Raw genomic sequence first — 23891 nt, forward strand, 5'->3', positions numbered from 1 at the left:
GAATACAGACAGTACTGTATACTACATACATTAGAGAGATGGAGAGAGATTTACGAGAAACTGGCCGAAAGAAGCTATCTAATGATGATTTCACAGTTTTCTTCCTTTTTTCGTCATAAATGATGCGGTAGCACTGTATGACATCATTCAATTGATTTGCAACCTTTGTGCACCGTTCAATATTTGGGTCCTGCTGCTCGATCTTTCTGTTTATAAATGGCACTTACTGACAGCGGAACGATTCAAGTTGTCTTCCCGAGCAACGCTCACCACTTTCTCACGCGCATGAAGCTTCTTCATTATTGCCACTTTCGTTTCAAATTAAATGGCTTGCCTCTTCCTTGCACCTCCCTCACTAGAAGCCTTTCGCTTTTCACCAACCATATTGAATAATGGATGCACAAGATATTTAAGGATAAAAATGAAAAAGGTTCTCTGCACACTGGAAATACGTCAGGCACTTCTACACTGCTGAGGAAGGTAGATGCTGGGTGAGCTGACCTCTCACACCGCCAGGCGTCGGTATTAGCGGCGGAAAAAAGCACTACTCGGAAAATGGCGCGCAAGACAAAATCGAACTTATGAACATTTTTCGACATAAACGCAATTCGCAGACATTTTCGTACGTACCATTTGTTCGTAAATTGAATGTCTGTAAGTAGGGGAGTGTCTGTATAAATACATACAAATCCGGCTATCTCTATGTAATCCCAGATGCGTGCAGTTAGGGAAGGTTCTTCTGGATCATTAAGGATATGCTATTCCTGATGAATCATACCTCTGGTGTTTAACTAGTTGTAACCAGTTGTGGTCAAAAGTTTACATACACTTGTGAAGAACATAATGTCATGGCTCTCATGAGTTTCCAATTATATCTACAACTCTGATGTTTCTCTTATACAGTGGAACAGATACTTCTCTGTCACACAAAGACATTCATGAAGTTTGGTTCTTTTATGACTTTATTATGGGTTAACAGAAAAAGTGATCAAATCTGCTGGGTCAAATATTTATATACTGAAACACAATTTAGCAATTTGGCTGACTTAGAAAGTTGGGTGAGTGAAATGAGCTTCATAGCATGGCCTCTTAACTTCTTGTGAGGGATTAAGAGTGACTACAGATGGTGACTTCTCTGAGGCCATTTAAATAGGATTGGATGTGAAAGACAAAGGAGCTCAGCATGGATCTGGAAAAGCGAATCCTTGACTTGAACAAGTCATGAAAGTCACTTTGAGCCATTTCAAAGCAGCTGCAGGTCCCAAAGCCAACAGTGCAAACAATTGTTTGTAAGTATAAAGTGCATGGCACTGTTTTGTCACTGCCACGATCAGGAAGAAAACGCAAGCGATCACCTGCAGCTGAGAGAAAATTGGTCAGGAGGGTGAAGATTCAACCGAGAATCACAAAAAAGCAGATCTGCCAAGAATTAGAAGCTGCAGGAACACAGGTATCAGTGTTCACAGTCAAGCGTGTTTTGCATCTCCATGGACTAAGAGGTTGCGGTGCAAGAAGGAAGCCCTTGCTCCAAAAGCGGCACCTTAAGGCTTGACTGAAGTTTGCTGCTGATCACATGGACAAAGACAAGACCTTCTGGAGGAAAGTTCTGTGGTCAGACGAAACAAAAATCGAGCTGTTTGGCCACAATGCCCATCAATATGTTTGGAGGAGAAAAGGTGAGGCCTTTAACCCCAAGTACACTATGCCAACCGTCAAGCACGGTGGTGGTAGTATTATGCGGTGGGGCTGTTTTGCTAATAATGGAACTGGTGTTTTACAGAGAGTAAATGGGATAATGCAGAAGGGGGATGACCTTCAAATTCCTCTAGACAACCTAAAATCATCAGCCCGAAGATTGGGTCTTGGGCGCAGTTGGGTGCTCCAACAGGACAATGACCCCAAACACACATCAAAAGTGGTAACGCAATGGCTAAATCAGGCTAGAATTAAGGTTTTCGAACGGCCTTCCCAAAGTCCTGACTTAAACCCCATTGAGAACTTGTGGACAATGCTGAAGAAACAAGTCCATGTCAGAAAGCCATCAAATTTAACTGAACTGCACCAATTCTGTCAAGAGGAGTGGTCAAAGATTTGACCAGAAGCTTGTGGATGGCTACTAAAATCACCTTATTGAAGTAATAATGGCCAAAGGACATGTAACCAAATATTAAGGTTGCTGTAAGTATATTTTTGACCCAGCAGATTTTATTTTTACTTTTTTCTGTTCACCCATATTAGAATCATAAAAGAACCACTTAATGAATGTTTTTGGTGACAAAGAAGTATCTGTTCCAATCACTCTTTAAGAGAAAAATTGGAGTTGTAGAAACAATTGGAAACTCAAGAGAGCCATGACATTATGTTCTTCACAAGTGTATGTAACCTTTTGACCACAAGTGTACATCCTGCTTAAATGTTTCTACTTTAGGTAAAACTGGTCTCCATTTGTGTGGCTTTTAATTGTCTTTTTGTATCTTCAGTAGTTGAAATAACATCACCATCTTGTATAGTGGATCACAGAAATGTGCATATTAAAGATATTGTGGCATTAATTCTTTCTAGAATGGAAAAACAACTGAACTGGGCGATGTCCACTCATAGCAGAGCTTTTTAGAGAAGAGAATTTTGTTCCCCAAAGACAAAGAAATCAATGTTTTTTTTATTGGACACACGGTGAAGCCTCAAATGGAGAATTTGCAAATTAACACTTTGGTCGGAGTTTTTAAAAACGTGTTTTTATTGCCTAAATGTGTGTTTATTTATGAATGATTAGAAATTCCCTATAAAAACGTCTTCGTTTTGCAAAATACCCAGTTTCATTTGGAAATGGTCTTATATAGTAGTGGCAGGCTAGAAAGTAGTGTACAGAGAGAGGGAGTTTGGGCTCGTGACAGCAACGATGCATGTGTAACAAGCCTAAAATAAAAACTGGCCAAAATAAGATGAAAATACTTTTTTTCCTCTCACTCAGGGATTCAGCATTCACCTGTATTAAGTTTATGCTATTCAAAACTTAGATATGATGTTTAAAAGAAAATCATCCAAATGACCTTACAGCACCTTCAACTAAAAATTTGCAAATCAATGTATTCTGTTTTAGTTCATGTTCTACGCAATGAGTAATGTAATATACACATTGTTGTTCGTGACCCAGTTATGCTTGGTTTGCCATGTGGCTGACTCCTAGGATTAAAGGCACAACAATTATTGGTCTTGGCTCACTAGCATTATACTACATTCTACTCCTGGCAATTTCGTGAAGAATGAAGCCGAAAGGATGGATGGAAATTGTTTCTTAAGGTCTTAATGAACCTACATTGCGTACATACTGGATTACACTATGGTATTATGGATTCTTGTCAATTTAATTCAATGTGTTTTGTTCGATTACCTGTTTGCAAAAGACACAGGATTCAGAATACTTAAGGAAATAATTTAAGAGGGTTTATCCTTGGGCTCCCTTTTCAGTTCATTCATTTTTGTGTTTTCTATTCTGCTTATTGTGTTCACTGTCACAGGTAGGTAGAGCCTACTCCATCTGACCTACTCATGAGCAATAGAAAAAATATTTTATTTATGATATGGCCCATTTCATACAAGCAATACACCGCAATATTATAATTTTATTATTATTATTTAAGGACAAACTTTACAATTTTGAAAGCTTTTTTCCTTAAGTTTTTTTAATTCAAATTTGAAAAACCTGCTTTGCTAGAACCTAGTTTGACCATATATGCCTTGCACATTTCATCAAACGTAATTTAATTTTAATTTGTTAAGTTGCGTTTGCGTGCGTTTGTATGATTTTTTTTTCTCAGTTGCCAGAGTTAGCTTCCTCCTCCCTCACTCACCATCAACTTCACTTCTCCACATACTCTCCTTCCACTCTCCTTTGATTGGATAGTGAGCGAGTGAGTACAAGCAAGCGCTAGAAAACTGCATTAGTAATGAGCTACACAAGCAAATATATTGTTCTGTTGATTTAATAGCAGTTTTCTCGACCCACAATGGCTGAAACAGGAGAACAAATGTATTTGGTTGCAGATTTACTCTAATAATGCCATTTTCAAGACGAAAAGACGGATCCGAAGCTAGCAAGCCTGTCACAACTGGGAAAACAATTTGACCAATAACTACAGAGCTGTATCCCTGGCAAAATGTATTTCTGGGAAGTACTAGTTATTTGCCACAGATCAACATGGAGTTTGGAGAAATGCTTTATTTGTACATTTAATCAAAACACTGCCGGAGACTTACAAGCAACGGTGCACTCCAAAACCATTGGGGAAACCAGAGTGGATCTACAGCTGGGCGAGCATGTTCAGAAGGGAGACCAACTGTAGCACCGAGTTCCCCCGCAAGGGGGCCTCTTACGCTCCACCCGGGACCAACCGAGCGATGGGAAAGCATAATAGAGACTTTGGCCAACCCTCATGGAAAACCAGAGAGAGCAGGAAAAATCCTGCCGAGTCAGTGGCGACACAAGCCGAAACGCTCAACACAACACCACACCAATAGCCGATAAAGTGGTCACAAAAAAGACCACGTTACCAGCGGTGGAGCAGAAGCGGTAACGGAAATACAAAAGCGGACGCGACGTGAAAGGGGGATAATAGAGCACCCGAGACAAATGCGCAACCAGGAGCAGTAAAAGAAAATGGTAATCTCATTTTTCTGATCTCATCTCATTTTCTGAACCACTTTATCCTTACTTGGGTTGCAAGGGGTGCTGGAGCACATCCCAGCTGACTTCAGGCCATAGGTCGGGGGACACCCTGAATTGGTGGCCAGCCAACCACAGGGCATAAGGAGACAAACAACCATTCACCATACTCATAACTAGGGGCAATTTAGAGTTTACAACAAGCCTACCATGCATGTCTTTGGAATGTGGGAGGAAACTGGAGTACCCATAGAAAACCCACGCAGTAGAACATGCAAACTCCACATAGGTGGACTGGCCCGGATTTGAACCCAGGTCCCCCACTGTGAGGCCCGCTTACCAAAAAGGTCATCAACAATTCAATTTATTTTGTCCTCTGCCCCACGTCACAAGGGTGCTGAAGCGTATCCCTGCTAAATACGTGCACGAGGCGGGGGACACCCTGAATTAGTGGCCAGCCAATTTCAGGGCACTAAGCAGGGGACACCCTGAATTAGTGGCCAGCCAATTTCAGGGCACTAAGCAGGGGACACCCTGAATTAGTGGCCAGCCAACTGCAGGGCACAAGGTGACAGACAACTGTCCATCTTCAGACGCATACATAGAAGCAAGTTAGAGTGTTCAACCAGCCTACAATACATGGTTTTGGGATGTGGGAAGAAACCGGAGTATCTGGAGAAAACCCGAGTGTCCCAAAGTTTAGGAAACTTTTAGCACAAAGCATATTTATCAAGCTTTCCTTTTTCTGACTTGTGTGTATCCATCCACCAAAACAGCATAATATCTCTACACCAGCACCTAAATGTAGAAGATTCATGGTTTATTGGAACAAGGACCTTTAGTTTACAATTGTCAATACGATGTATATATTGTCACATCAGCACTAATCGGACCTGAGGCCAAGGGTGGCGTACATCCTGGACTGGTTACTAGTCAAGCACAGTGCACATAATTAGAGAAACAACCATTCATGCTTTCACTGAGAATTTGAACCCAGACTTAGGGTGCACAAAAGTGATGCAAGTGAACCAATATACTCTTGTGAAGAATAATTCATTACACATACATAAAAATACATTAGAACACAAGAAACAGTTATTACACATGCTTTTAGGGAAGTAAAAGGAGGAAAATATGCCACTGAACAACGCATACAGAAACAAATTAAATAACAGGTGGCATTTACGATATGGATCTCAGAATTCCAAGCTACTTTAATTGACATAATATCAAAGTAGTTATATGTGAGTGAATCATGCCTAAAATTGTCAATTAAAGTCATAGTAGGGATATCACATTAAGTTAGAGTGAGAGGAGTTCATCTTGGGTAGTGGATAGAGAGCTGTCATTTAAAGTTAAGGCTTGTTCACTAAATACCACCTAGTCACTGAAGCTTACCTTCACACCTCTATGCAAACACACTAAAAACTTAAAAGAGGTAAAAAGTCACATCCCATGCAGTCTTAACATATCAGAGTGGCAGCATCATTTTCCTATATGCCTAAACCCACTGGAAGCCGCTGTTTATTTTCAAATCAATCCTAACATACCTTGAAATTCGGCATGAGACTAAAACCTTTTAAGGAGAATTCTCAGGAAGGAAAAGGAAATGGATAGTGAAAGAAACCCATTGACAAAAACAGAATCAAACGAATTCCTGATTTAATGATTACACGTGATGGTGATCTGCCCCTCTAAACAGTGATCAAAACCTCAGCACCACTCCTACTCAGTATTACACAGCAACTGTTCCTTAGCAACCAAAAACATGCCATGCGTCATTGTGGACACTGGTAATGCAGCTTTTAAGAGTAAAGCCACGTAGAGACACTGCAGATACCCAATGGGAATTGTGGTTTGCATATGGGTTCACACTATTGAAAAGGATGTAGAGTTTGCTAGATAGGGTTGAGGGCTGAAAGATAGGCTCGAGCACTCTCTGAAAGATAGATGGAGGGTTTTTAGCCTAGCGTTATGTTCAATACATATATAGATTGCTTGTCGAAATGTTCCGAGAGGTTTGACTTAGATGTGTGCCGTTTATTCTTGACATAACAACACTTACCGTGTTTACTCGCAGATTAGCCGCTTTTGTCAGATGACTGAGTTGAGGGTACACCCTATATGCGCACAAAAATATGACATGCCCGAAACTGCAAGTTGACGACGCCATGACACGATGAAGTCATTACGCAATGGGGCAGTGACGTCTTATGCAAGACAATGGGCCGATACGCTCAGTAATTTCTAAATAGAGACATGATAAATAGATAAAACGCTAAAACAAAATTTATTTTTACATCTATGAGTGAAATTCAAGAAAAAAAAACGTGGGTATCTTGCATAAAATGAGAAAAAAACTCACGTTCCCATTACTGCTCGCTCAGAGTACGGCCATTTTACCTAGGTCGGGCAAGGTCATCCTACCTAAGGCGCTGCTATCTAAATGTAATTAAACATGCTCTGACTGGCCATTAGCGAGTAGCATTGATTTTGGAATAAAACAAAATTACATTTAGATTTTTTTTCATTTTATTTCTTGTTCAAAAGTGACAACAATTGGAGTGATATGAACCCTTGAAAACATTTTGATATTTTGAAATTAGAAGCAATTTGGCTGCAACATCTTAAACTTCTGGTAAGAAAATTGTCATTTCTGTAATTAGAAAGCATCGTTCTCATAATTATAGACTAATTTCTTTTTTCAAATTGAATAATTTGATATTTTGCATTTACAAAGACTGGCATATTAACTTTCACAAGATATTGACCCTAATAATGTGCTTTTGAGTCATGCAGTACCTCAGAAATACCACGCGTGATGATTTTTATTAAGATTTCCCCTTCACGGGAACATTTTTGTATCAAATCCATGAATATGAAGGTCAAAATTGGGAATCAAGTGGCAGCTTATACGTGAGAAATTGTAAAATTCAACAATTTCAAGGCAATTTTAAGGGTGCTGATTATACACGCGGCCTGCCTACACTTAAAGCAAAAATTTAAATGTGGAAAAGTCAAGAGCCCTGCATCCTTTGACTTGTAGTGACAGTTGCTATGAACTCCTTTTTCTTTATGTTTGGGTTTTTGCAAATTCTACCTTTTAGTTCATAACATTGTTGAAGAGGCAGTTCTTGCTCTGGAGGCACTAATGTGTACACTTATGGATTGTCTATGGTTCTAGCTGTGATTCTGTGTCATCTCTTCTTTCTGGCTTGGCAAAAGGGCAATCAATTTGTCCAAGAAAGCATCCATCAACATAATTTTTCAGTGCTGCTGAAGGTATGGCAAGGAGATTTTAAGATCCAGATTGCGGATGAAAACAAAATTTAATCATTTTATGTACACCCAGTTCAAGTTATAGTGCTCCTCATGCCCCCGTGTACCCTAATAAGTGTGGTTTATTTTCCTGAGGTGACGTGTTAAACCAAAGAGCCAAGCAGCAATACATTTTTGCGTCCAATTTCATAGATAATGTAGACTAGACCAGTGTATCCCAACCTTTTTTGAGCCGTGGCACACTTTTTGCATTGAAAGAAATCTCAAGGGACACCACCATCTGAAAATCTTTGTCGCCTATATTTATAATAGTTATTCTCATCGAAGTTTTATCAGCAGAAATCGCATCCAAAATTATTCCAAAATCTAATTTTTCACAATGACCTAATGTCACGAAAATTTGGCCTGTGGACCCTGAACAACTTCCGGTTTGAGTGATGCAAATAACCAAGTAAAGTTATTGATCGCATCATTTTATGATTTTTCTCCAAATATTACTTGAATCTCCTAATATTACCCAAAAAATGTGCTCACACAGACTTCACGCCGGCAAAAGTTGATGCCCTAGAAACCAGACAACTTCCGTTTCGACTAAGAGAAAGAGCAAAAAATTACTGTCTGACAACTTGAATCTAATAATAGTATAATCTACAATTTAACGTCCATCATATTTTGATTTGAACCTTGTAATAGTTCCATTTTAATCTCCTTATATTCATATGAATTTTTCTCTTTCAATATCACATTGTATGACTTCTTGCAATTTCCCACGGTACACCTGACCATTGCTCACGGCACACCAGTGTGCCCCGGCACAGTGGTTGGGAAACACTGGACTAGACATCCCCCACCACGATAATTGAAAAACCGTGAATTAGGATCACACCTATTCTAACTTACTTACATGTTTTTGTCTCTATAGAATATCAAGAAGTGTATATATATTAAACATTACACAGTGATATGCATACATAATTTCTGCAATGTATTAATATTTAAATATAATCTATTATATAAAATCAAATTTTATATTTTTTAGAAGCATTTTGGAATGCTCATGAAAAATACTGCACATAGACTGAAGCTGCAAATTGGAGATGTATGATGGTATTGATATTTATTCAGCAACCAAAAACACACAACGGTTGTCATGGCGTAGGCCCAGGAAAACCAAACATGCATGATTCCGCAAATGAATGAAGTCACAATTAGGTGGGGGTCTCCTGTAACTAAATGAATGTACACACCCACAAATGCTTTGGGAAAATCAGAGACAAAATATAGAAAATGTTCAATGGCATATACTATTCATAGCTGGATTTTCTAAAATACTTTTTGCTTGAGCGTAAACCAGCCAACTGTAGACAGTAGGCAAGGGAGACACTGAATTAGTTGCCAGCCAGATTCACTCAGACCTAATGAGAATATTCAACTAGCCTACACACGTTTTTGGGATGTGAGAGGAAACCTGAGTGCCCAGGCAGGCACTGGGAGAACATGCAAACTCCACATGGGAAGGTTAAATCTTGCTAAAGATTTAACCCTTAATCTCAGAATTGCGAGGCAGACCTGGTAACTAGTCTACTGTGTCGCGAAGTACATAAATGTTTTTTTAATAATAACATTTAAATACATTAATACTTTATACCGTCAGTATTTTTATTTATTATTTACTATGAGTGATCATCATTTTGGTCGTGGTCTTTCATATATTGATAGAAAGAAGTGTTGTTTGAAAGAAGCTGTGTATTCTTTCCTGCTAATTTTATTTTAATACTGTCATCCCTCACCAATTTGCGGCTTCAAAGATCACGTCTTCAGTTTATCGCAGTATTTTTCTTAAATATCCATAATAAGCTCGTATGTAAAAAGTGGCCTAGACCCGTAAGGCTGTAGCCTACTCTAAGAGAACAACTAAGAATAAAGTGCAAAAGAAGAGGGACGAGTAAAAACAGCGCAGAAGAAGAGCAATCAGAAAGAATAGCGATGAAAAATGACCGCCCGAAGAAAAAGAATGCCATAAATGAATTCGAAAACCGGACGGGCGACCTTGTATTTCTCCTAAAACAGCTTTCTGAGTGGACAGGATGGCTAGAGGTCATGGGGAAGCCGAGCAAACTGGATTTCTCCTGCGATCACCAGTCGGACGCTGCCGGCCTTATCCAAAAATGGAGCTCTCTGGGCAGAGAGACAGCCGGACGTTGGATGCTGAATTTACCCTATAGTGCAGGCACCAGGTGGACGCCGTCAATCTAATCCGAAAATAGAGCTCTCTGGGCATCCCTATCCTTGTACAAAACCATATTTGCATAAAAAACAGCAGTTACAACTGCCCATCACCAAGTTCCTTCTGCGGCACAAAGCTCCTGCTTTTGCTATGCCTCGGATACCTCTCAAATCTGATGAAGAGGCATTACCTGACTTGGAATAAAGCGCTCAATAACCTGTGCAATAAATCTTAATTTCCATCATCTTCACTTCACACTCACCGTACTGCACAGGTCTCTCATCATTTTTTAAAATTAAAATCAATTGGAGAAGAGCTATCGTCATTGAAAATACAGTATTTATATATTTTTTATATTATTCATCTTCCTTACAGCACATTCTCGTAAGGGATGCATGGGTAGCTGGAGCCTATCACAAGTGACTCCGAGTAAAAGGCAGACTGTACCCTAGGCGTAGGGCACACGAAGAAACGGGTGACCATTTGCAAAGCTCAGAGTGCTCTATTGTTGCATAAGGGTGACGGTGTTCGCCATAATGTCACCCGGAGCTCGCAATTGTGGAAAACTTCATCCTCACTGAGGCTCCACGCCGTCCACTCCGCTCAAAAAGCTCTAATTTTGGATAAGGGCAACGACTTCTCTCGTGAAGTTGCCCAAGGGTCATTTTTCTGCAAACATAAAATCCACCCTTACCGAGGTTCCCGGCCGTCCAGTCCGCTCAGAGAGCTCTATTTTTGGATAAGGGTGACAGCCTCCACCCAGAGCCCGCCATTTTTGTTCTTCAGCGATGAGTTATGTGACCGTCCCCCCGTCTTCTGCATTTTTCCTGAGTGGAAAGCAGAAGGCAGGAAAATGTCGTGTGGGGTTTTAGTGTGAATTTTGATAATTTTATGAATATTTTTTATTTAGGTACTTAATATAAAATTCTGCGATAGAGTGAAGCTGCAGATGTTGCAAAGTTGTGAAAGATTAGTGTATTTAATAGGGGTTATCCTACTTTGCAGTTTTCGATTATCGCTGTGACGTCTGGGCTACATCATGAAATTGGAGGGAAGACTGCAGTTACATTATGTGACTTTAAAACATTCAAAGACTCTATAGTTACTTATGTTACCATTGAAGATTCTGTATAACTATTAATGTAAAAAAATAAACTTCATTGTAAAATATTGTGAAAAGATGAAAATTGAACGATAGCGTTAAAAAGTGGTTAGTTTTTGGCTACATATACAGTTGTGGTCAAAAGTTTACATACACTTGTAAAGAACATAACTTCATGGCTCTCTTGAGTTTCGAGTTATTTCTACAACTCAAATTTTTCTCTGATAGTGTGATTGGAACAGATAATTCTTTGTCATAAAAAAACATTCATGAAGTTTGGTTCTTTTATGATTTTATTATGGGTGAACAGAAAAAAACTGATCAAATTTGCTGGGTCAAAAATTCACACACAGCAGCGCTGATATTTGGTCCCTTGGCTGTTTTCACTTCAATTAGGCGCTTTTAGTAGCCACCCACAAGCTTCTGGTTGAATTTTTTGACCACTCCTCTTGACAGAATTGGTGCAGTTCAGTTAAATTTGATGGCTTTCTGACATGGACTTGTTTCTTCAGCATTGTCCACAAGTTCTCAATGGGGTTTAAGTCAGGACTTTGGGAAGGCCGTTCGAAAACCTTAATTCTAGCCTGATTTAGCCCTTCCATTATCACTTTTGATGTGTGTTTGGGGTCATTGTCCTGTTGGAACACCCAACTGCGCCCAAGACCCAATCTTCGGGCTGATGACTGGGTTATCTTGAAGAATTTGAAGGTAATCCTCCTTCTTCATTATCCCATTTCCTCTCTGTAAAGAACCACTTCCATTGGCAGCAAAACAGCCACACAACATAATACTACCACCACCGTGCTTGACGGCAGGCATGGTGTACTTGGGGTTAAAGGCCTCACCTTTTCTCCTCCAAACATATTGATGGGCATTGTGGCCCAACAGCTCGATTTTTGTTTCGTCTGACCACAGAACTTTCCTCCAGAAGCTCTTGTCTTTGTCCATGTGATAAGCAGCAAACTGCAGTCGAGCCTCAAGGTGCGGCTTTTGGAGCAAGGGCTTCCTTCTTGCACAGCAGCCCCTCAGTCAATGGAGATGCAAAACACGCTTGACTGTGGACACTGATACCTCTGTTCCTGCAGTTTCTAATTCTTGGCAGATCTGCTTTTTGGTGATTGTTGTCACAGTAAAGTCCCCATATATATTATTTTTATTTTTTTTCCTAGTAGTTCTAATTTGGAATTATTTAATAAGAATTGATGGACAAAATATAATATATGATTCAGATATTTCTTAGGCCAGCATAGAAGGCCTTGAAGGCCCTGACGGCACACCACTGTAATAATGATAAGGACTTGTACACAGTTCAATAATTTCATCTCCTTCAGAAGACAGAAGGTTGTCTCTTTTTTACTTCACGTGTGTTGGTGTGTTATTGATTAGCAATTCAAATACAAACTTGCTGTCTTATGCTTGCTGGTAATAGTTGCTTTATGGCCTACAAGCTTTAACTGTCAGAGTAATTTGAAAGACATGCTTGGATTCTCTCAGTTTATCAAGAAGGTGTGGAAATGTTGTATTGTTGTGGGCATGAGTCTGAGATGTCACATTGAAAGGTAGGGTATGTATCATCGGAGCTTTGTTGTAAATGGAAAACAGGAAGTTGTTAGTTCCAGGCTGAGCAGATTATTCCCAACCCATTAATTAGTTTTGTATATCTCCGTTAATATCCAATCCATTCATTTTCACTAAGATTTTTCAAAACTTGGGCCCAGCCCTGCGTGATGAGGTGGTCTTGGTAAAAGTGTAGCGAGGATCACCCCACCCTCTAAGATGTTTTTTTATATTGTGTATTTTGTAAATATTGTGTTGTCACAGTAAAGTCCCATTTGAAGTCCACGTACCTGATAGTCCCACCATATACTTGACTACTTGCAAGAAAGTAATCAAGGGGGAGTCAACAGGATACAAGCTGTCGACGAAACTGATCTTTGTTAGGGATTGGTTATGTTGAATTTTTTCTCGGGTCTGTCCCCTTGATCACTTGTCGATTCCCCGCCTTAAGCGTATCTCATGCTTGTTGACTCTTGTGTGACCCAGGATTTTCCTGTCAACAACACTTCTGTCTATTTAAACCTTATGTGTTTGTCAGTCCTTGTCGGATTGTCTGTGTTTGTACGCAAAACTTGTCAGAATGATCCGACATTCATCAAGTTTTGCGGATCGTGGAGCGTAGTAGGACCCAAACACGGGGAAGCAGGAGAAGACGGAGTGCACTAACAAAAACTTTACTGACTGTGGCAAGATTCTCAAAACATATCAAAGACATAGAAATTAAAATAACAAAATCAACCAAACAGGGAGGACATGCGGAAACGAAGATTACAGGAGATGGACATGAGAATGTCAAGAACACAGACGATTCGACAAGGATAGGTGGGTAAAATTAAATTTTGTTAGAAGAGAACCTTGATGCAAGTGAGATCACAGATAACTTTAATATTTCTTCAGAACATGAACAATATTAGTGTCTGGGTCCTACTTAGTATGTCTCGTTAATGAATAATGTTTTATTTTGTGAATTTTTAGTATTCCAACTTCCTTTCTGGATAATACATTTGTGTGTCCTTGTTTTCCTGGAACTGCCTTCACTGGTCTCCAATGTTTATTTTCCCTGCAAGTTTAACTGAATAACATAATATATTTTCTTTGCACTTGGTATTCCTTCAGATTTACATTTCAACCAAATTATTCACGTTGCAAATCTTTTTTAGCTCACTTTTTGATAAAAAACTCCAAAACCTGTCACAAGCCTGAAGCCCCATTTAGACAGAACCTGTCTGAAGGAAAAGCAGTAGCATGTTTTTGTTTCTTTAATTACACATTTGCATGAACAATTTGCTTGGGGAAGTCTATGTGCACACATTCAAAAATGAAACTTCTGCATCGGGAACCATCTCGTATGCTCATATCTCAAAGCAAAACTCTGCTCGGAATTTTCCTCGTATCTCAAATTTCTCATATCTTGGGACACTCATACAGGGTGACCCAAAAAGATGCGTACCCATCAGTTCCATTGGTACGAGGTATTACTGTATGTAGGTAATCATTGACCGTGGCTTGTCAACGTTGGTTGATAGTGTAATAAATGAGGTGTTGTGGGCCAAAAAGCAAAAGTTTTAAGTGACTCTTTGAGTCAGGATTCAGTTCCACTCTGCCTGTGCACACATTTTCAGCAATTTTTGAAACATTTTATAGATTTGGAAACAAATAATAACATTCCATTTATGAGTTATTTGCTGCTTTTTAATGTTTTAGCGATGTAATTCAATAATTATACAAAGTAGGTTATTTTAGCTGTAAAAAAAGTTTCTTGTATTTTACATGTGAGTGTTCACTTAACTGCATGTCTCTATCTGTAACCATCACTGTTGTATAATAGGGTGGAGGAAGGAGTATTACATAATCCTAACCCTATGCAAAAGAAAGGCATTTGTGTGTGCTCAGACGAGCGTGGGTATTGGTGCATTTTCGTCCGTGTGTCACAGCTCTAGGGTCCTGGGTTCAAATCCAGGTCGGTCACCCTGCGTGGAATTTGCATGTTCTGCCCAGGCCTGCTTGGGTTTCCTCCAGGTACTCCGGTTTCCTTCCACATTCCAAAAATATTCATGGTAGGCAAGTTGGACACTCTAAATTGACCCTAGGTATGAGTTTGAATGGTTGTCCATCTCCTCGTGTCAAGCGATGGGCTGGCCACCGACACAGGGTATCTGCCTCTGGCCCAAAATCAGCTGGGATAGGCTTCAGCACCCCCCGCGACCCTAATGAGGATATAGTGGTTCAGAAAATGAATGAATGAATGTGTGTTGGAGGAGTTCATTGTAAAATAGCCATTGTGGTATTTCAATTGACACATTTTTTCCCAGCATGAGAGATTAAAAATAAACTTTTCCAAGTCATCTCCCTCAGAAGAGATGCTAGTTTCTTTGCATGAATGTCCACTAAATTTGCTAGCTAGATTGCTAAAAATTGCAGCAATCTTACACATCATTAGTGATTCTCGATTTTCAGGTTGCTCTATGGGATTTTATTTTTTCCATTATCTTTTATCACTTATTTAATCAATCTTCGTCAGTACCTTTTCTGAAATCAGTATCATCTAAATGTTCAATATTGGGCTGGAATTTATATTTAAGAATTATTAAACAGATGAAAATAAACTGTAATTTTGTCTGGAAGGTTTAGAGATTAAGAAGAACGAGGGTGCAGATGTTTGAAGCCTCATCAAAAACACACTATAAGTACAAGCATGGATTACCTGTCAGGTCCATGTAAGGCCCAAAAACTGTGATGAATTTACAGGCTTATAATTTCATTCCCAGTTATTATGTACATTCACTTTTAATGGCTTAAATGCACCCAGAAATCTCTTCACTTCACTCATGTATGTTTTTCCTGTCTGACAGCCCCCCTTACACACATGCACTATTTTAAAAAAAATCAATCACCACCAATAAATAATCATACTGTCGCCATGTCCGTGTGTGCTAGGTGAATCAGGAGAACGTGGTGAAGGTGGGCCACAGACAAGTGGTCAACATGATCCGCCAGGGTGGGAATCACCTCCTGATTAAGGTGGTGACAGTAAGCCGACATCAGGACCCCGAGGACACATCACGTAAAAAAGGTAGAATCATATGAAATATTCACTTTGGCAAGAAATCTTCATTAAGCCTGTTAAATTTGTTTTTCAACTGTCAAGCATATAATGTTAATGGTATAGATATGCGAGACACAAAAAAATATATAATACCTAATGATGCATATTATTAGGAAATAGTCAGATTCCAGATCAAAGCAGCCTAAATGATTTATTTTCTTATAATGATGCTTGCTATCACTAATATGCATCATACATACAATTACACAGTATGTAATGTATTTTTTCGTTTTTCTTTTTATTTATTGATTATTATTCTATTCTGTATTTTAATTAACTATTTCAGCAAAATTTAGAAACTACCACTCGCCAAAAACTAAAATGATTTTTAAATCCCACTCATTTAGACGTTAAAGGGTTAACAGTCTGTCATCTATCGTTAACCAGCCATCTTTTGAAAAATTGGTTGTACTCATATGACCTCTTTGTTGAACACTAAATTAGTTATGCAATTTTTTCAGGACTTCTTCTTATCACTGCTATCCTGTATCCAGTTCCATATTTTTTTTTGGTCTACATGTGTGTTCACGCATTCATTTTCTGAACCGCTTATCCTAACAAGAGTTGTGGGGGGTACTGGAGACTATCCCTAAATTGGTGGCTAGCCAATCGCGGAGCACAAGGAGACGAAGGACAACCATTCACACTCACACTCATAACAAGGAGCAATTTAGAGTGTTCATCCATCCTACCCTGGATATTCTAAGAGTTTAAGATAAATCAAGAACAAATAATGGGTTTTTATTATTAGAAGAAAAAGGGGTCCAAACACAATGTACACTGGACTCGTATCAAGTTCTCAATGAATGCCATTACAGTGGTACCTCGACATACGAGCAATTCGAGATACGAGTAAAATTTTGAGCAAATAATTATCTTTAGATACGAGACAAATTTCAAAATACGGTAAGTCAGGTGGCCATACATGAGAGGCTGTTTATGATTTTAGCGCACATTCTTTTTTGCTGCATCTCTTTTGTGTATAACAGATATCTACGAGCACTGGGGGGAGCGTTGCATTATTTGCACAGTTTTTTTTCCCGTCACCCAGCGCAAATGGTGGAACAATCACTAATACGAGGAGTATATATTACTTCTCATTGGCCAGTGGTTGTGCGTTATCCTATTGTGAGGACGTGTGTGCATCATTTTGGGAATATTTTGAAGGGAATACAAAAGCAAACATTCCATCGATTGTGAAAGTCAGGGTGGAGGCGGGGCAAATACTAGAGCGAACCCGGGAGAAGAAATGTATCAAACTTTAATACAAAATTAGAATTAAGTTTAGTGTAAGGTTAGATTAAACTTATTTCTGAGTGTGTCTGCATCGTAATAGAAGTTCATTTAAATTTGTTTATGTTATGAAACGAGCGTGTTGCTGTGCAAAAAGCTTTGCAGGTCTACGTCTTTTGACTACACTTGATCAGGTTTAAATAAATACAATCAGTTCTGCGACTGAAACGCTATGTTTGCGTTTTATTATCCAAAATCACATGGCATACTCCAGGATCCCTATCTTCATTTCTTGACTGGGAACTATGTTTTCATTACCCTCAGCTCCTCCACCACCAAAGAGAGCCCCAACTACTGCCCTGTCCATGCGCTCCAAGTCAATGACTTCGGAATTAGAAGAACTCGGTAAGAACCTGCTACTGTATACACTACTGTTCACAAGTTTGGAGTCAAACACCTACATATTTTTCTGCTTTCAATTAAAAGTCAGACTTTTATTGAAATTAAATGAGTTGCAAAATGAATTGAAAATAATCTCAAGATATTTACAAGGTTAAAATATAGATTATTATTTGAAATAATCTTTTTTTTCTTTAAATTTTGTTTCTGTCAATGATGATCTTTTTTCAGCAGGTACTACGTTGCTAAGCTTTAGCATTCCAGCTGTCAACTTGTTGAGATAATCTAGCAATATGTCACCCCACACTTTGAAAAGCACCTTCTGTAAATTGGATTGAGTTGATGGGCACTTTTTGCTTAACACACTGTCAAGCATGTCCCATGGCACCTCAAAGGTGTTGTTGAGATCTGGTGATTACTATTTCAAATAGAAAACATTATTTCTAGCATTGTCAATCGCTTGACTAAATTTTGCATTAATTTTGTAATTCATTTGATAAATAAAAATTTGACTTTTTATGGTTAACACTAAATTGTATGACTCCAGTTAGATTGTTGTTGGAATGCTAGTGTGTAATATCTCTTTTTTCTTGTTGGTTTGTCTTATTGTAATTGATCGAATAACTAGTGGAGAAAGGTAAGGATTTATGGTAGACCACCACTTTTTTTTACCCTGTTTGTTTCTCTGCCAGATTGCAACAATGACTTTAGTTGCTGCATATTGGATTTTATTTACATTTCCACCAACTGTATGTTACTTTGGTTTGCTTCTCCCTCATTTATACTCCACTTGCTCCTCTTGCTATAATGCATGAAAGCTTTTCCAGAGTAGTATATCAATAGGGTACATTTAAATCAAGTCATTCAAATTATATTAATCTGTTTATCCATCTCTATATGTCTTTATATTTGTGTTGATGAGCCTCACCTCAGAGTATTGATACGTTTGCATTAAAATACTGAGCTTGCTATGATGCCATGACAAAGTTATGAAGGAGGGAATGAACACTATAAGAAATTGAAGGGTAAATCGGAAAATTTTATGTAACAAAAAAGGAGGGAGACGAAAGTAAGGTGGAGTGAATACACCATCAGGTAACAGGGTTCTTTTTTCATTCATTTATCTTCCATACCGCGCATCCTCAAAAGGGTTGCTTGAGCCTAACCTAGCTGACTGGGCGAAAGGAATACTACACCCTAGATTGGTCATCAGTCAGCCGTAGGGTACACAGAGCGACAAACGACCATTCGTAGTCATAACCATACTGCTATCAGCGACAATCGAACCGACGCCTGCCCGCACCAAAGTCAGGCGAGTTCCACCGGGTAATACGAAGTAGCATTTTTGGGAGGGCAATTTTTTATTTAATCAGACAAACAAGAACAAACATGAATTAAAGTAGCAATCATAAAATAGAAAACCACAAACTAATTAGGCATCTGTTAACATAACAGTTTACCAGTTAAATATAGGCCCAAAAGACAACATTATAGGCAGTCGGTGGTCAGGGAGAAAAAAAAAAACCTAAGTCACACTTGAGTATTAGTATAGGCAGTATGGTAGTAATAGTGAGGGTGACTTTTTGTCAGTTTTAACATTAATTTATCTGAATACAGGTTGAAAATTCATTTATTCCCTGTACCGCTTGTCTTCAAAAATGTCGCCGGGGTGCTGAAGACTATCCCAGCCAACTGTGGTCAGTAGGCGGGATATACCCTAAGTTGGTTGCAAGCCACTCACAGGCCAGAATGAGACAAAACAACTGTCGACGCATAAACTCATATCTTGGGACAATTTAGAGTTCAACCAGACTACCATTCATGTTTTTGGAATGTTGGAAGAAACTCGTTGGAGTACTCGGAGAAAACCCACAGAGGTACTACCCGGAAGGTGGAACCCATCGGGGTTCAACCCCTCAATCTCAGGACTGTGAGGCGGATGTACTAACCACTCTCACTTTCCCGCTTGTTTAAATATGATAAGTAAATAATTCTTTTTATTTTTTATGTTTCATTTTACCCATAAACTCCCAGTTTATTTAGAATTGGGGTTCGGTGTTCAAACCGGTTCTCAACAGCCGCAATGCATGCTGGTATTCATTACCGACTGATGAAGAAGAACAAAAACCACTACCCACCGTCGCCCTTTGTGAAATAGTCCAGACATCTCTGGCTAATATATTTAATATGATCGATAGATAAATTTACCTTATTTTCTTGCATTCATACCGCATTATTACCTAAAAAAAATTGATGACTGAATCAAGGCTACGGAGGATATATGCGCACAAAATAGACTTGACATGCACGAAACTGCAAGGTGACAAAGACGAAATACCATAACGCAAGACAGTGTGGCCGATACGATAATTTATTTCAAATTAGAGAAAATATAAATAGATAAAACGCTAAATAAAATGCCTTTTGACGTCTATGAATGAAATTCAAGAAAGAAAAAAAAGTGTCTTGCCTAAAACGTGAAAAACCTCAATTGTACCTGCCGTTGCTCCCTCAGGGCCCTGCCATTATACATTTTATCGGAGACTCGGACAGACTTCCTGGTTGTACTGCTTATGTGACTTTCTTTCTGAATTTGTCCAAGTGCAGACAACACCCTTTCGGAATGTGCAATACAGGAGACGATCCTTTTGATTCATACAGTATCTCAGAAATACAACATGCGACGATTTTTCTTAAGGTTTTCCCTTCAAATCATAACACATTTGTAATCCCAATTAAAACCATGAATGTGGAGGTGAAAATTGGGAATCAGGGGGTGTCTTCTACGAGAGAAATTGTAAAATTCAACGATTTAAAGGCAATTTTAAGGGTACGGCTTAAAGGTGGAGGCGGTCTATATGCGAGAAAATACTCAACAATGTTTTCTTTTATTCCCCCAAGCCACTCTAAGGAAAAAGAAAGATGGTAAGTTATTAATGCAATGTGAAAATCATGAGATATTTTTTTTTGTTTTTAGTAATTATCTTTTTATCTTTGAGGATTTTTTTTTCTTTCATCTAAAGAAATAATGATTGTGCTATACCATAATTATTTTTATTTTCTCTGGTTTGTGATACTGCAATGGTCTCTCCCAACCACTGCATGATTTAATGTGGTAGTAACTCAAAAACTTCATGTTTATCTGCCCACTTATTGGGGAATGTATTGTTTTTCATCCATTGTGACTGCTTTATTTTAAGAAAAAAATTGCACTCTTTAAGTTTTAACTGGCAGTGCACCATTTTTTTCCTTTACTTTTATTATGCCCAACTAACCACAATCTTCTTTGTAGTCCTGACAAGAGAACACTATGCAAACCAGGGCATGCGAAGCAGTATGAAGTGTGTCTGTGAACGTGGTTATGTCACCAAAACACATCCCTTCCAAAAGGCAATGTTTGTTAATTACGTCTGAAAAAAATAAATAAATCTGCTGTCATTTCCTTTTGTCATGTCTGCTTTTCTTCATTCATCCTGTATCACTGCAAGCTTGTGTGTTTATGAGTGGATAAAGCAGATTTGCACATGTGTTTCCATGAGAAAACAGGAAAATGTTTCAGTCAGAAGGTTTTTTTTTTTATATGACACTGCAATTCGATTGTGAGACAACTTCTACAAAAACTAAATGCTTTACTGTGTCTGGCGGGGACCGGTGCCCATGGGTGTGTCTGTGACTGTGTGACTGTACTGGCGGCACAGTAGTAAAGGAGTTAAGGTCATTGATGTCCCTTTCCTCCCCTCTCCTCTGTGTGTAGATGCGCAGAAGAAGAGGATTGTTTTCCAAGTCACTCTAAGTAACCACACCCCGTGATGCATGGAAACTTTTTGACATGATAGAACCAGTCAGGGAGGGGATACAGACAGAGGCTAGATCCGGGCTAGCATGTAGCTTCTATGATCCTTACGGTTGGCGCTATCCAATGGCATCATCACAGAAGGGCGTTCCATTCAGACAAGTCTGTTATTGACAACTTTACCCTATAGCAGAATGGACAGAACAAGAGAGGGCTAAAAAAGAAAGCTACCTAGCATACTTGAGGGACAAACAATTCATTTTTCATTTGATATTGTTTTAGGAACAACCCTAATACTTGGATGATGCTATTAACTCGGCTGCTTGGAAAGAGTTTGCACGGCTTCCAAGGCATCAAACACTCGAGATATTCCATGTACGGTTGCTCCCTCTGTACTGTTTTCTGTTGCAGTTTCAATTGCAATTGAGTATGGAGGGAAGGATCTTGTAAATGATTAGCTTGCATTTGGCTCATGAGATCCTTATTGTTGCTTTGCAAACAGAAAAAGCTCAGTAATTTACCTTTTTGATTCATAAAATTATGAAACGCTTTGCCTTTTGCAGACAAAGTTGACGAGATGACGCATGCCCAGAAGACAGCGCCGGTTGATATGAAGATTGCAACAATTAAACCACGCCCATCGAGTCGCTGCTTGATTACACCCTCCGAACTAAATGTAAGATGAGCAGGAGTGGAACAAGTTCATTCATTCGTTCAATTTCTGAACTGCTTAAAGGTTCGTGGGGAGTGCTGGAGCCTATCCCAGCTCACATCTAGCCAGAGACACCTGACACCCTGAATTGGTGGCCAGCCAATCACAGGGCACGAGGAGACGGACAACCATTCTAACTCACACTTACACTTAGGGGTCATTTCAAGTGTCCAACCCACCTACCATGCATGTTTTTGAATGTGGGAGGAAACCGGATTACTCGGGGAAAACCCACACAAGCCCAGGGAGAACATGCAAACTTCACACGTGTGGACATGACCTGGATTTGAACCCAGGACCCCAGAGCTATGAGGCCGACACGCTAACCACTCGCGCGAGCCAATCGTGCCACCAAACTGCGAGATGGACTTGCCATCAACAATAAATAGACAAAGACTACCACAAGGTGATAATCACTCACATGGGACACAGAAAGCTGACTGATTCGGAATGGCTCACAAAGACAGTTGGAAATCTAACTAATTAGGCAAGACAGGAACTGAAACAAAGGAAACATATAGAGGGGAACAAACAATACTAAATCCCAAAACAAAACAGATCATAATCGCTACATAATAGTCCCAGCAAGAATGCTAAAGCCACAATGCAACTGGCTATACGTATGACTATTGTTACACATAACATTCATGTGAAATGTTATGTGTCCATTATTTTTTTTCTGCTTTTGGTATTTTCACCCTTAGCTATATAATTGTGTTCATGATCAAAATTGACCAGTTTGTGTATGCAAAAATCAATGATACTTTTTTATACCCAAATTTGAAAATGGGTTATTCTTGACTCTTGACTCAAAAATAAAGGCAAAGATTTATTATTTTAAGGATCGGTTAAATCACATGAAAATTGATCCAGAAGCAAACATGCGGCCAGAATTTGATTACAAAATATTTAAATGTTTACTTTTTGCTTGAACTGAACAGAACAAAGTTCCTTTTTTGTTTTTATTCTAAGGATAAAGGTTGTAGAGCTTTGAAAATGGTTTTCTTTGCGCCATTAACAATTTTGACTTTCACAGTCCATGTACCATGACCGCCAAGGAGTTGCAGTGGTTCCACCCACTGTTCCAGGAGCCCTCCTTGGTTTACCAGAAAAAAGCATGCTAAGGAAGCAAAAATCCATAGGTATGATTACAGTTCAGTGCATACAGTATACTGTATATGCAAAAATGGTGGCAGCTACCTGAAAATATGCAATTTATGTGCGTTTTTAATTCACTCTAATGTTTACACTCAGTCGCAATGCAGCAAAATGTTATTAGTAAACTTTTATACAGCAAAATCTGATTCTATTTTTTGACACAACATTCCTTGCTCAGTGGCATAACACATTTTTTTCTAAAGTTGACACTTAAAATGTCACTAAAGTTTTTTTTTTTCTAACCTTGACTAACAAACTAATGCTTAGATATAATCACAACGATTTTACCCAGTTTGGACCGAAATTTGCATAAACAGTGCCCAGAAGGTTATTTTTTAACCAGGTTTCGTTGGACTTTTCTGGGCTCTGCAGATGTGCTGTTTTTCATTATCATGCAACACTGGATCTATATATGAATACTCTTTGCTCTGATTGGCCATAGGTGTAGTGGGTCTGTCTGTGGGAAGCTCATGGGTGTTGACGATACATGTGTTGACTTTATCTCATCTCATTTTCTGAACCGCTTCATTCTCACTAGGGTCACGGGGGTGCTGGACCCTATCCCAGCTGACTTCGTGCCAGAGGCGGGGGACCCCCTGAATTGCTGGCCAGCCAATCGCAGAGCACAAGGAGACAAACATCCATTCACGCTCACACTCTTA

General features: G+C 39.1%; 1 protein-coding gene across 1 annotated transcript in view; it reads left to right on the plus strand.

Annotated features, from left to right (window-relative positions):
* The window catches only part of LOC144194256 (SH3 and multiple ankyrin repeat domains protein 2-like), a 95166-nt gene that overhangs the window by 40764 nt on the left and 30511 nt on the right, over positions 1 to 23891 (plus strand). The window contains exons 8-13 of the mRNA XM_077713185.1: positions 15766 to 15901; positions 17492 to 17572; positions 20468 to 20491; positions 21321 to 21359; positions 21923 to 22035; positions 23108 to 23213. Coding sequence (XP_077569311.1) covers positions 15766 to 15901; positions 17492 to 17572; positions 20468 to 20491; positions 21321 to 21359; positions 21923 to 22035; positions 23108 to 23213 — 499 coding nt within the window. The remainder of the gene's footprint in view (positions 1 to 15765; positions 15902 to 17491; positions 17573 to 20467; positions 20492 to 21320; positions 21360 to 21922; positions 22036 to 23107; positions 23214 to 23891) is intronic.

Source organism: Stigmatopora nigra, chromosome 3, assembly GCF_051989575.1.
Source record: "Stigmatopora nigra isolate UIUO_SnigA chromosome 3, RoL_Snig_1.1, whole genome shotgun sequence".
Lineage (NCBI taxonomy): Eukaryota > Metazoa > Chordata > Actinopteri > Syngnathiformes > Syngnathidae > Stigmatopora > Stigmatopora nigra.